This window comes from Clupea harengus, chromosome 4 (genome assembly GCF_900700415.2).
Source record: "Clupea harengus chromosome 4, Ch_v2.0.2, whole genome shotgun sequence".
Taxonomy (NCBI): domain Eukaryota; kingdom Metazoa; phylum Chordata; class Actinopteri; order Clupeiformes; family Clupeidae; genus Clupea; species Clupea harengus.
Genome location: NC_045155.1, coordinates 9,997,027 through 10,010,051, shown reverse-complemented (window position 1 = coordinate 10,010,051; position 13,025 = coordinate 9,997,027). Strand labels below are relative to the sequence as shown.

General features: G+C 41.7%; 1 protein-coding gene across 1 annotated transcript; it reads left to right on the top strand.

Moving 5' to 3' along the window:
* Positions 1-328: 328 nt before the first annotated feature.
* Positions 329-4,867, top strand: slc16a7 (solute carrier family 16 member 7). Its single transcript, XM_012835088.3, has 6 exons — positions 329-717; positions 1,082-1,307; positions 1,523-1,584; positions 2,066-2,147; positions 2,936-3,772; positions 4,087-4,867. Exons 2-6 carry the CDS (start codon positions 1,091-1,093, stop codon positions 4,311-4,313), a joined length of 1,425 nt encoding a protein of 474 aa, XP_012690542.1. The 5' UTR covers positions 329-717; positions 1,082-1,090; the 3' UTR covers positions 4,314-4,867.
* Positions 4,868-13,025: the final 8,158 nt, after the last annotated feature.

The window sequence follows — 13,025 nt, the reverse complement described above, 5'->3', positions numbered from 1 at the left end:
GTAAACTATATAATAATTATATATAATAATTAAGTTACCATAATTTAAAGTAAGTGAAGAAAGTTTAAAGGAAATAGGTAGCTAGTGAGGCAATAGTTCGTTAGGCTTCTCCATCGTTCCCATCGTGTTCGTTTAGCAGGTTGCAAATAATGGTGTAAACCTTCAACCACTGATGAGAGCATATTAATCACCATCAGAACAACTTCGATTTGAGAAGGTACGCGTTTCAATTACTTTAATAACACATAGTTATTTCGTAGTCCTAAAGTGGGTTATTTAAACTTAAGTAGGCCTATGATCTAAGTATTGTTTTTTTTTTTTTTTTTTTTTTTAAACCAGAGTGCCTGTTAGCAGCTTTTTACATTTGCCAGTACCTCTGCTATCCGGAAAGGAGGGCGGAAAGCCAACCAGTACACCGTGATTCAAAATGTGACCAAAATGACGCCATAAAAATATGCACACCAAACACTACCCCCATGGATACCTCAGATCAAATTAACCATTTATAAACTTTGATTTCGATTCACATTCATTCATTCGACAAACTTCCATACTTCCATAGAAAAGGCTTAAATAAACAGGTCGATTTTTGTCCTAGCTACTCTATAACAACTGACTGGCCAGATTGAGTGGACGGAGGGCACTCCCGCGACACTTGACTGATCATTTTGGCTGAATTGCAGCGAGGTGAACACCCGACAGTCTTCGTACGAAGAGGTAAGTATTTCCCCCAAAAGCTTAATGTAAAATAAATGCACAATAACTTACAAAGTAACACTAATTTAAACAGGTTATTGGGAAATGTAAAAAATATGTATGCTTTCAAATAAAGTCACTGGGCCTAACATAATTAGGTTGCTGAATACATTTCAGTCTTAGTCTTGGACGAGGCATATGTATGTATGTAAGTGTGTGTGTGTGAATGAGTATGTGATAGGTCTATCTATATCGTTTTTATTGACTATGAGAGTACATTATTATCATGTTAAAACTTCCTTGAAAGTTTTCAGAATGAGCAAATATAAAAAAATGTAAAGATACTTTCTTTGATTTATTTAAGATGTTCATCTTCCCTATTTAGGAATTCACCATGCCCTCTCCTGCACCTACAAACCTGGACTACACTCCACCAGATGGTGGTTGGGGCTGGGCAGTGGTCTTTGGTTCTTTTATGTCCATAGGGTTTTCTTATGCCTTCCCCAAGTCCCTGACAATCTACTATAAAGAGATCCAGAGGTACTTTCTCAGCTCATACAGTGAGATCGCATGGGTGTCATCAATCATGCTGGCTTCCATGTACGCAGGAGGTAAGGGCAATCTCTCTCCTTTTCTCTTTCTCTCTTGGGTGCAGAGTATGGTATACCTTCTGTTTTTCTATTCTTTATGTGCGCTCTTCTTCAAGCTTCGTGAAATTCAGGTAATACCATTTCAGTGCAAAGAATGTTGTACCCAAACAGACAAAGAAGAAGAACTTGTTTGTGGCTGTCTTGAATTAACACGTCCATCTCCTGTCTGCCTCCAGGGCCCGTGAGCAGCATACTGGTGAACCGGTATGGCAGCCGACCGGTGGTCATGACTGGAGGGGTAATGAGAGAGATCATTTCAAAACACTGTTAATGACTTAAGGATGTATTAATAATTACCATGTATGAATCATGTGCTTATGTAAGCAGGGACATGGCTTTTCTGTGTTTCTGTGTGTGTAACTTAGATTATTAGGTGCCACTTAGTCTAAATATGCAAGAACATGTTTGGGACCAGAGGTGATAAGAAGGGTCGAACTGTGCTTCTTTCGACCTTGTGCAAAACTGACATCCTTGCAAGACAGGGAGCCTCGGACGTCAGAGACCCACCACGTGATTACCCCTACTGACAAATTGTTTTGGCGCCAGAGAACGCTAAACTTCTATCTATATAAACCTTGTGCGATTTGTTTAATATTGCTTCTCTCCGACCTGCTGGGACGTGAGTGAGCCCAACGAGCTTGTTGTTGTTGTTGTTTAATAAATATACTTATATGCAATTCCGGAACCTGAGGTAACTTGAGTGAATTTTCACCTAACAGGTAATGGTTGGAGTCGGAATGGTGGCCTCTTCTTTTGCTACTAGCATTACGCATTTGTACATCTGCGTCGGAGTCATTGGAGGTACTGCTTCTCTCTCAAAGTAAAACATTGTTTGTACTCTGTAGTTTTGTTGTTTGTGGTTTGTAGTCTTTGATTCAGAGACTACTGAGACACGGGGGCTATATTCTTCCCTCATTGACGACTGCACAGGGTCAATGGACTTGGGTGCCTCCCCCTTCTCTCTCTCACTGTGGTTAGTGGGGGTAGCTCAAGGCTATTCCCTGTGTGAGAGGTCTGCTTGTCTCCGTATTTCATTATCACTGAGCAAAAACAGTGATGCAATGATAATGCATTGTACATACATTTTTCTTTTTAGTGATAGTTCCTTTAGCCTAATTCAGAGGAGGTCCTCAAAGTTTATGTGGGGATTGTCCTTTCTAGTTAATTTGAGGCTTCAGAAATCTTTTTTGTCTTCTGGGTAGCTATGCACATTTTTGTTGTGAATAATCACGTCAAAACTTGACTATAATGTTACCTCCTTGTCAAAAACAGGAACCTAAATGTCCTATTATAATGAGGTGTGAGGGGAGCAGAAAGGCATCACCTTAAAACCCTTTTATCTCCTACCTGATAGCAGCCGTCACAATTCCCATATTTCAGTCTGCTGGTATCTCTGTAGGGTCAGTATTTTGGGGAAATTCCTCAACAGGAAGTGCGAAGTTCATAGGCACACCTCAGATAAATATATATGGCCTGGATAAAGATGTTTGAGGAGCTAACTATAATTTTGTATTATACACGGATTGAATATAAGCACTGTAGAAGATCAAAGATGTAAACATGTTTTGAAACCATTTTCTGATTTTCAGGTTTTGGCCTTGCTTTTAACCTACAGCCTGCACTCACCATCATTGGAAAATACTTCCAGGTCAAGAGGCCCATGGCTAACGGCTTGGCCATGGCAGGAAGTCCTGTTTTCCTTTCCACACTGGCTCCTCTCAACCAGTTCCTCTGTGACAGCTTCGGCTGGCGAGGCTCCTTCCTGATCCTGGGCGGATTTGTGATGAACTGCTGCGTGGCTGGAGCCCTCATGAGACCCATCAGAGTCAAGCCACGGATGAGTTTAGGCACAACTGCAAATGGAGCCAAAAGTGATAAGGAGGTGTCAGAGGAGAAAACCAGCACCAAGAGCCCAGTGAGGAAGACAGGGTGCGCGGACAGGGTCAACAAGTTCATTGATCTCTCGCTGTTCAGGCACCGGGGCTACCTCATCTACCTGGTGGGAAACGTGATCATGTTCTTCGGCTTCTTTGCCCCGGTTGTTTTCCTGGCGCTGTATGCCAAGCACATGCAGGTGGATGAATACTCAGCCGCCTTGCTGCTCTCAATTTTTGCCCTGGTGGATATGTTCGCCCGTCCAATCACTGGCCTAGTGGCCAACACCAAGTGGATCAGGCCCCGAATCCAGTACTTCTTCAGCTTGTCGGTGGTTTATAACGGACTGTGCCATATCCTGTGTCCATTTGCCACTGGGTATGGAGGCCTGGTTGTATATGCTGTGTTTTTCGGAGTTGCATTTGGCATGGTGTGCGCTCTGCTCTTTGAGGTTCTCACGGATCTGGTCGGGCCACAGCGGTTCTCGAGTGCAGTTGGACTCGCCACCATCATCGAGTGCGCCCCTGTCCTCCTGGGGCCCCCCATCTCTGGTGAGTGCTTCCGGCTGACTGAGGAAGTATGTTCAGCAGTTCTGTATTAAACCTGTCAGATGTCATCACTGCTGTTGCGAAAGACTCCTGGGAGTGCAGCAAATGCATCTTAGATACCTTTAATGTGAATCAGGATAAGTAGTATCAGGTAGTAACTGCTCTGTTAAATTGCCGGTCTTCTACAGGCAAATATTGTTTTCAAGAGAAAAATGCTCATTTTTATTTTCAACTATTTATGGCTAAAGACATTCTTTAACCCTGTCTGTCTGTCTGTCTGTCTGTCTGTCTGTCTGTCTGTCTGTCTCTCCCTCAAGGTGCTCTGGTGGACATCTTCGATGATTACAAGTATATGTACTATGCATGCGGCGTAATGATGCTGGTCGGGGGGATCTTCCTGCTCATTATGAACTACTACAACTACAAGTGGCTGGCCCAAGAGGAGAAGCAGCGGAGGCAGCTGGAGGAGGAGAAGGGGGCTATGGAGGAGCTGAAGGAGATGGGGAGCAGCGCTGAAAATGAGACTGATGAGACTCTGGCTTAGAGGGAGGATAGAAAAACAAATATACTGGGCCTGAGTCTGTGCTCATCCCATAATGTTGCTCTGGGGGTTCGATTATTTTTCGAAATTGAGCGTAAAATAAATACATGCTTGCAGTGTAGTACCATTTCAATAGAATCGTAGAATCATAGAATTCCAGATGATCAGGTTGTGCAGGTCACTAAAGGTGGATTTCTAAGGGAACTTGCACTTCCACTTCTTGCGCTTGCTCTGTGACGTCCACGGAGTCAACTGGGCTCAACTGGATTTGAGACTTGTGCCCTCCAGCTGGACTCTGAGCCAAGCCAGCGGCATCAGCGATCAATATGGTTCATGGACAATGTCAACTAGTAAAGCTGTGTTGAAAGGAAATGCATTTACAACTTCAACAAATGTGATCACAATTGGCACCATTGCTTTAGAGAAGACTACATCAGATGTCATTTAATTTATCGATTTAATTTTGGTAATTTTCTGCCAGTGTGTATTTGTGTGTGTGCATTTGTGCCTGTGTGAGTGAGTGAGTGAGTGAGTGAGTGAGTGAGTGAGTGAGTGAGTGAGTGAGTGAGTGAGTGTGTGTGTGTGTGTGTGTGTGTGAGTGTGAGAGAGTGAGTTTGGGTGAGGTGAGTGAGTGAGTGAGTGTGTGTGTGTGTGTGTAAGAGAGAGAGCTGACCTATTCTGGTATGTTTTGTAATGCATTGTAAATCTAGAATCTACACAAGCTAAAATAACTTTAATTTATTTTCATGGCATTTTTAGAAGGATGGTTCATTCCTTTAAAAAGTGAGTGTTAATGTGTTAATGTCTTGTGTGTTAAGTGTTAAGTTTTAAACTCATGTTTTCAGTGAACTGTAATCAGTGCGTTTTCCTAATGGTTATTTTTAAATATATATAGCTCTAATTTTTTTCACTAATGTTTACTTTACTGAATGTATTAGAAGACTATGAGAAACTGTACCTCCTATAGTTGTCTCTGTGTGTGAACCCATGTGCATCTAGTAGACGTTTTCTCTCACCAGAAGAGGTCACTATTGCAGTATGTATGCAGCCCAAGCAAGCGACCACAAGAAATCACCATGTGTCATCATAGTATATCATGCTGTAGAGGGATAAAGCTCCCTCACAAACACAGAATTATTCCTGGGATGCCGTGGCTACTTTTAGGCTGAACTAAAGGATCTCATAAGACTGCTTTCTTATGTGGGAAATATGACATCATTGTTCCCCAAACCCTGAGACTGACCACTGTGTGGCTCCATATAGATTAATTCTAATCCAATGGCAATGGCAAAACCATCTTTACAACAACAGAGATAACGAGCAAAAAAAATGCAAGTTTAAATGCAAAAAGAAATGCAAAGTGTGATTGCTCAACAGCAGCAGAGGATCGCTAATCCTTGCCCAGCAAATGAGCTTACAGCACACGGTGGGCTTTATGATTAATAAAGCAGTATTCACAATGAGTTGACAATCTTTATTTATCGCATGTAATAAGTTACATCACTAAAGTGTTGAAAGACTAAAGTGTTACCAAATTGAACCAAATTCAAACCCATTCTCCATGCTTTAAGTGTAAAGAATGTCAATGATACTTAGATTACTTGCTTTGAAATCCTCAAAGTCAATGTCACTGAGTTTAGCACAGGACCTATTAGTCTTCTTGTTATAGTCTTCTACTCTTCTTTGCTAATGTTGAGACAAGGAATGGACATCATCTTAAAGCTGAAGTAGGGAGCCCTTATAAAAATAACTTCTTGACATATTTGCTAAAACTGTCACTATGTCCTGGTAGAAGAACATGAGACATTGATGATCTGTGAAAAAAATCAGGCTCCTCTGGCTCCACCTAGTGCTCCTTATGCTCTTTGGAAGAATCCACCCTGACCGAATCAAAACAACCAATCAGTAAAAGGAGGAGTGTCTGACGAGTGTCAATCATTGCTCGTACAGGCAGCCCCCCTCCCCCACATGCTTTCACTTGGTCAAACTCAACAACCATCTACAATGGAAAAACTGCCCATTCCTCCTTTGCCAACAAATGCTTACACGACAAAGACAAGTAAACAGAAGAAGACCAATGATGAGAAGCAAGCTAAAAAGAAAGAATTAGACCGAGCCCAAGATAAAATGGGTAAACCACAGAAGTCTGTGGGAAGCAGAGGAGAAAATGATGAAAAGGTTCAGAAGCCAAGCTTGAAAGTTCAGTAAAAGCTCCCACCACAGGGACAGGAAGCAATGCCCTTGTTTGTAGTTGATGGTGTGGCAATTAGCATAACAAGCTATACAGGTATCATTGTGACGCACGTTTCGTTGGAGCAGCCAATCCCAATGATTTTGTAGTCTGGCAACCAACCTGCTGAGCTGAGTGGAGCAAGGCTGCACAAACTCATATAGAAGGTAGGCCTTGTGCAGTTTTCATTTGTCTAATTTTATGAATTTATTGGGTGTAACTTAGGATCTGTCAGTGTAAATGTGTAGAGCTGGCTACAAAGAGCATGGTTAGCAAAGCTATTGCTGCACTTACTTAAATCATTTTATGTTTAAAAAACATGATAAAACATACAGAACCAGTCAGACATCTGAACATGGCTAGAAATGAATGTTAGCTGCTAATTGCTGTTTTTTTTTTTAAAGAAACCACTGACGACTTGACGATTGTCGACAACAACTCAATCTCAAATGATCTTATTTATATCATCATCATCATTGTTTATTCAGGGAGAATTCACTCTTTTGCAGCAATGCCCTGATTGAGGCTACATAATACATACAACAATAAATAAACAAAACAAAACAGACAAAATAAATAAACAAAACACATTAAACAACTCAGAAATTAAGTATAAAATAAAATAAAATAACATAAAGTAAAAATAATTAAATCAGAGAATCATTTAAAACAGCATTGAGGCACATCCTTAGTATCTAAAAGGCTCTTAAATTGGTTGACAGACAAATACTTGGTAAGTTTCAACTCCACTTGAACAGTGTTCCATTTATGGGAAGCAAAGAACTTAAAAGCTATTTTACCTATATTAGTTTTTGTAAGGGGGATTTCAAGGGAGATGAGGCTTTGTGACCATGTGTTATGACAGATGGATTTTAATTTTAAAAGTGACATGAGATAATTAGGCAGTTTTCCCACTAAGGCTTTATAAACAAATAAAAGACAGTGTTTTTCCCTCCTGTCTGCTCCTGTCTGGTTTGAAACTGCTTGATCTATAGAGGGCGCCGAGGCATAAAAAATTGTATCATCGGCATAAAAATGTATAATATTGTCGTGTACAAGGGTTTTTGATGCCTTAGTTTAGCGTATCTGTGCACCACCAGTGTATGTGCTGTGTCTGTGTATAAGACCTGTTGTGTGTTCCCTGCTTCTTGTGATTCCTCTGGCACTCCCGGGGTCGTGTGGTGTGGGGGACATGAGAATTGCAGTAATAAATGGCACTCCAGGGATTGTGTGGTGTAGGGGATCTGGGTTCTTGGCTTTACATCAGAGATCTCTGTCCTTTTCCCATTCTTTTGGGCTAGCCTGACGAATTTATTCATTGTTGATTAAAAAGTTATCAATCAAAAACTCATCATCAGGGGGGCACTATGGCGCAAGCCGATAAGCCCCCCATTAACAGGCTTCATTGCCCACGGGGACACAGGTTCAAATCTGGCCTGATGTCGTTTCCCGGTCCTCTCTCCGCCTCGCTTCCTGTCATACAACTTCACTGTCCTGTCCAAATAAAGGCATAAAAAGCCCAAAAATAAAGTCCAAACTTTTGACGGGTAGGCCGACCTCTAGGGGTGCATTCCCAGACAATCTGACACTCTGCCTCAAAATGAGAGTACAATTGACAGAATGTTTTCGACTAAACGACTAAACAAATTTTCCTGTAATTTGTAATTTTGCTGTATTGGTGCCAGTTATTTTTTAGTCATTAGTTATAATTGGTATTGGTTAATTCACTTAGAGAAAAATCAATGACAGACTGAAACAAACTAAACAAACTTTTGGAAAGGTAACGTGAAGCCACAGGCAAAGAGGAAGAGAGAAGGTGAGTAAGAAAAAATGGGTTAAGTACAAGTAGGCCCAAGGGCGTAGGTTTGTTCTCAGCATTGGTAGGGACACTGCCCGGCAAAACACAACAAACCTCAAGAGGCACCTGATAGCGCACAACCCTCCAAATTATGCCACAGTAAATTAGCTAGTAACTGTCAAAGAAAAATAGCTAACTTGTTATTTGCATATATTAGCCAACGTTAAGTCAACTTCAAAGGGGCAGTCGAGTGTATAGGGTGTCAGCTTGGATAGCTAGCTAATAATTATCGATTGAAGCATCCCGTTAGCCTTGGCAAATGTTCGCCAAAACTTTTAGTTAACTAAGGATACGGTAGCATAGCTTAGTTATACTAGCTATCGATAGCTAGTAAACTCATTGCAGAATGGACTATAGGACAGGCCACGCATGACATTAATCAAGAAAAATGAAATGAATATGTGATTGGTTTACATATCCTTGTCTATTTGGGCAATTGTTATTATCATTGGCACCACTTTCCAGTGTCAAAACTAGCCGTCTGGCTAAATCTGTTGGTTATCAGATTGCACAGCAATTCATATGAAGGATGTGTGGTTGATTTAGCTCTAAGACCAGGTAGGGATAGTAGTTGTATTGTCCCATCACATAATTTGAATCTTCAAAATGTAGACTTGATATTCTCTTATATTTTAATGATAATACTGTTAATTAAGTATTGACTTAAAATTATTATTTACATTGAATTCATTGGAATTCAGCTGTAGGCATACTAGTCAGGGCTCTCAAGTTTTGAAGACAGGCAAGAGTGACATATCCCCCCCCCCCCCCGGCGACGCCCCGGCCCACCCCCATTCCGTCCGCCCCGCCCCTGCCGTATGCCCACAGACCAGCCCCCCCCCCCATATTATTATTAGTGTTTTGTTGTTGTTAATAATTGCTCAGACTTGCAGAAAAGATTTGACACTTGGCACTGACAATTCAACCAATTACAAAGTATTTATTCAATTTGGGAGAGAGAGAGAGAGAATTATGACTTGTGTTGTTTATTGTAGGTGTTTGTTGCCTTTTTGGACTCTTTTATCATTTTTGGTGTTGGTTCCCATTATATATGCCATAGTCATAGAATTGGATGCATTAATTGTGCTGGTCGACTTCAGTGCCTGCTGTTTGGCCTGATGCCCCTTACTATGTGCCTTGTCACATCCCGCACACCTGGATGGGCACAGGAGGTCTCTTGGCGGCAGATAGAGCACCAGTAATATGAGCTGGTGCTTCCTACAGTAATACATGGCCATTTAGAGGTCCATTCACTATTAAAAGAGGTCTTGTATGTGGCTGCTCCTGGGACTTTTCTCCCTTTTGTTCTAGCCATCTCCTCCACTGTTTCTTCCACCGTCTCCTCCTCCTCCACCTGCACCGTCTCTTCCTCTTCCACCTGCACTGTCTCTTCCACTTCCACCATCTCCTCCTCTAATGTGTTTACAACCTTCTCTGGGCCTAATCTGGCCTTTTTAGGGGGCTTTCCCGTTGGGCGAAGGACAGGATGCTTATTTGTTTTTTACCTGACATCTTTGAAAGACAGATGCAATGATTAATGCATCCATGGCCAGGATATTTATAACATGCTAGTATGCCTAATGAGCTCGCGATTCACAACTTCACCAGGCGTGAAAAAGCCTCGGAATCTGAATAGAATGTTCAAGCAAACACATTTACAAAAAATAATGCCCATAACATAATTGAATATTAAGGGCTGCCTAATATTCGTTCGAATTATAGGCTATATATATTTTTAATAGGCCTGCTCGAATTTATTATAGCCCATTAACGAAGTTCGGAGTCAAAGCTGTAGTGAAAAGGCAAACTGTGTTGGCTACAAACACTCATTAAAAACTGATGCTAATCATCTGGGAAATATTCTCTAACTGCAGTCAAGTTGTCATTGCTTGTGTCAAACCATTGTGAATTTGTTGTAACATTAAAACAGGAGACGACTTACTCTTTGTAGAAGACTGATGCTCGGAGCTCCAGTGGTTTCCTCAGGTGAACGAACGAAACTTTCGAAAGATCAATCGCGCGCAATTTCAGGATGCTTTATTTTCATTGGTTGCTGGATTAAATCTTACCCAGATACAACAGATGTATTTTTTGGATTGGCTATTGTGTAGCCCATTTTTTTTTTTGATTGGCTGATAAGTGGCACCTCACGGCAGAACTCCAGGGGATTCGGGGAGACGTGCTTGATTCCTCCATGGTGAGGGCAGCGCGACCAGGTCATGTTTGCGCGCTGCGGCACATTAAATAGCCTAGAGTTTTTTTTCAGCGTGAGAAATACGATGTGTGGCGGGAGTGCGTGACTAAAGACCGAAATGAGTGACTGTCACGCTCAATGCGTGACACTTGAGAGCCCTGTACTAGGAGATCTGTATACATCTCAGACTAGATTGTATCCACAATTTAAGTACAGCACTATTATGCAGTTGTAGACACACCACAGGGGGTCTCTGGGCCTGAGAAGGGAAGGAAATGAGTTTAATGTGGCTATAATATTATATTAAATGTGACTAAGCAAAAGTTACATGCTCTACACTAACAACAAAACATGTTTCCATTGTAGAATGGGTGGCGATGTTAGGTTAGCAGGTTTGCATTGTGTGGGTAGTTAGCCTACTAGCTAACTAACAATGACCTGGGCTTCTTGATAACTACGTACTCTCTGCTTGGTAAAAAAACTTTGGATGTCTCTTTTCTTTTTTGGTGGCATTTTCCTATCTACAAAGCACAAAAGGGTCAAAAATATAAATGCTGAGACCAAACGAAATACTAATATGAGGCTTTATTATTTTTTGGCGTATTTAGTAGCTTTGAGTTGTGCTGAGAACGTGAGCCAATTCAGCCAATTAAATGGAGGCATCTTGTCTCGCAGGCTCGAGGGCGCATTGGAAAACTTGGACATTTATTTTTCACTCTTCTGGGCGACAAACATAGTATAGATAATTATACGAATGAGTTTGCAAATATATTTTGCTAAATAATTTTTTCCTATGCCCTTGAGTAGGCCTATAGCCAAGAAGAAGATGCTAACCTACATTTTAGGCAATTTGGGAATGTCACATTGACAATTTTGCTATACTTAATTGCAGTGATGGATGGATGACCTTTTTCATAAACATGACCCAATATAGCCTTTCATAAGATAATACCAACTCCTGGACTAATTACTTAGACTTTTGTTATCATTTAAAAAATCCAACAAGAGAGACAGGAAATAGAAAGAAACAGACAGTTTATCCTGTAAGAGATAGTCAGGAGAAGAGGAGAGGAAGTGAACAGGGGAAGGGCCTCCCAAAGAGGAAAGGAAAAGAAGAGGAGAGGCAGCGAGTCTTGCCAGTCTACCTCTTAAATTCTCCCTCTCTCTGTCTCTGTCTCTCTCTCTCTCTAACACACACACACACACGCACATGCACACGCACACGCACAGACACACACATGCAAATAAACACACATACAGTAGGGAAAAGAAGTATTTGAACCCCTGCCGATTTCGCAAGTTTGGCCACTTGCAAAGAAATGTGTGATCTATAATTGTAATGGTAGGTGTATTTTAACAGTGAGAAATAGAATATCAACAAACAAATCCAGAAAACTGCATTTTATAACATTTATAACTTTATTTGTATTCGATGCAGAAAATAAGTATTTGAACCCCCAAGCAAACAGCAAGAATTCTGGCTCCCAATGACCAGTTATGTGCCCAAGAAGCACACAGATTAGTCCTCATTAGGCCTAACAAGGTACACCTGATCTCAACTGGTGTTGTGGCATCACGAGGGGACGTGTGGTAGAGGGGCGTTATGTTCCTCTCCTGGAATGGCTACCACGCCACAAGATGGCTGCCGGGAAAACTACATCTCTCAGACAGGTGCAAATGCCTCAGCCCTCTGATTGAAGCGGGAGCTCAGGTGTGGGAGAGGGAGAGAACAAAGGAGCTGAGACACACACCAAGCGAGAGGCACCGTACGTGGCACAAACTGAGTTCGGTGTCGGATGAACTTTGAGTTTGCAACCACAGTTGATTGGACTTAAGTTAGGAGCAACTTTATGAAGCCTATGTTTTGCCTTTGAAGTACTTTATTATTTTGCTTCCTGAAATACTTTTTGTTGGTTAATAAACCGGATTCTTCGTTGGAAAGCACTTTTGCCTGCTCTGTCGTGTTGTTTACGCACTGCCCTACACCTCGCTCAGTGGTAAAACCTCTCATGATACCACAGTGTATAAAAGAAACCTGTCCAAAGAATCATACTTCACACCTTCAACCTCACCACCATGGGCAAGACCAAAGAGTTGACCAAGGACGTCAGAGATAAGATTGTAGACCTGCACAAGGCTGGAATGGGTTACAAAACCATCGGCAAGCAGCTTGGTGAGAAGCAGACAACTATTGGTGCGATTATTCGTAAATGGAAGCAACGCCAAACAACTGTCAATCGCTCTAGGTCTGGGGCTCCATGCAAGATATCCCCTTGTGCGGTATCGGTGATCATCCGAAAGGTGCAGAATAACCCCAGAACTACACAGGGGGAGCTTGTGAATGATCTCAAGGCAGCTGGGACCACAGTCACCAAGAAAACCATTGGCAACACACTACGCCGTAATGGTTTGAAGTACTGCAGAACTCGCAAG

Coding starts and splice junctions, on each gene's coding strand:
- slc16a7 (XM_012835088.3), top strand. CDS start 1,091: ATGCCCTCTCCTGCACCTACAAACCTGGACTACACTCCACCAGATGGT. Junction 1,585..2,065: donor CGGTGGTCATGACTGGAGGG/GTAATGAGAGAG, acceptor TTCACCTAACAG/GTAATGGTTGGAGTCGGAAT. Junction 3,773..4,086: donor CCTGGGGCCCCCCATCTCTG/GTGAGTGCTTCC, acceptor CTCTCCCTCAAG/GTGCTCTGGTGGACATCTTC.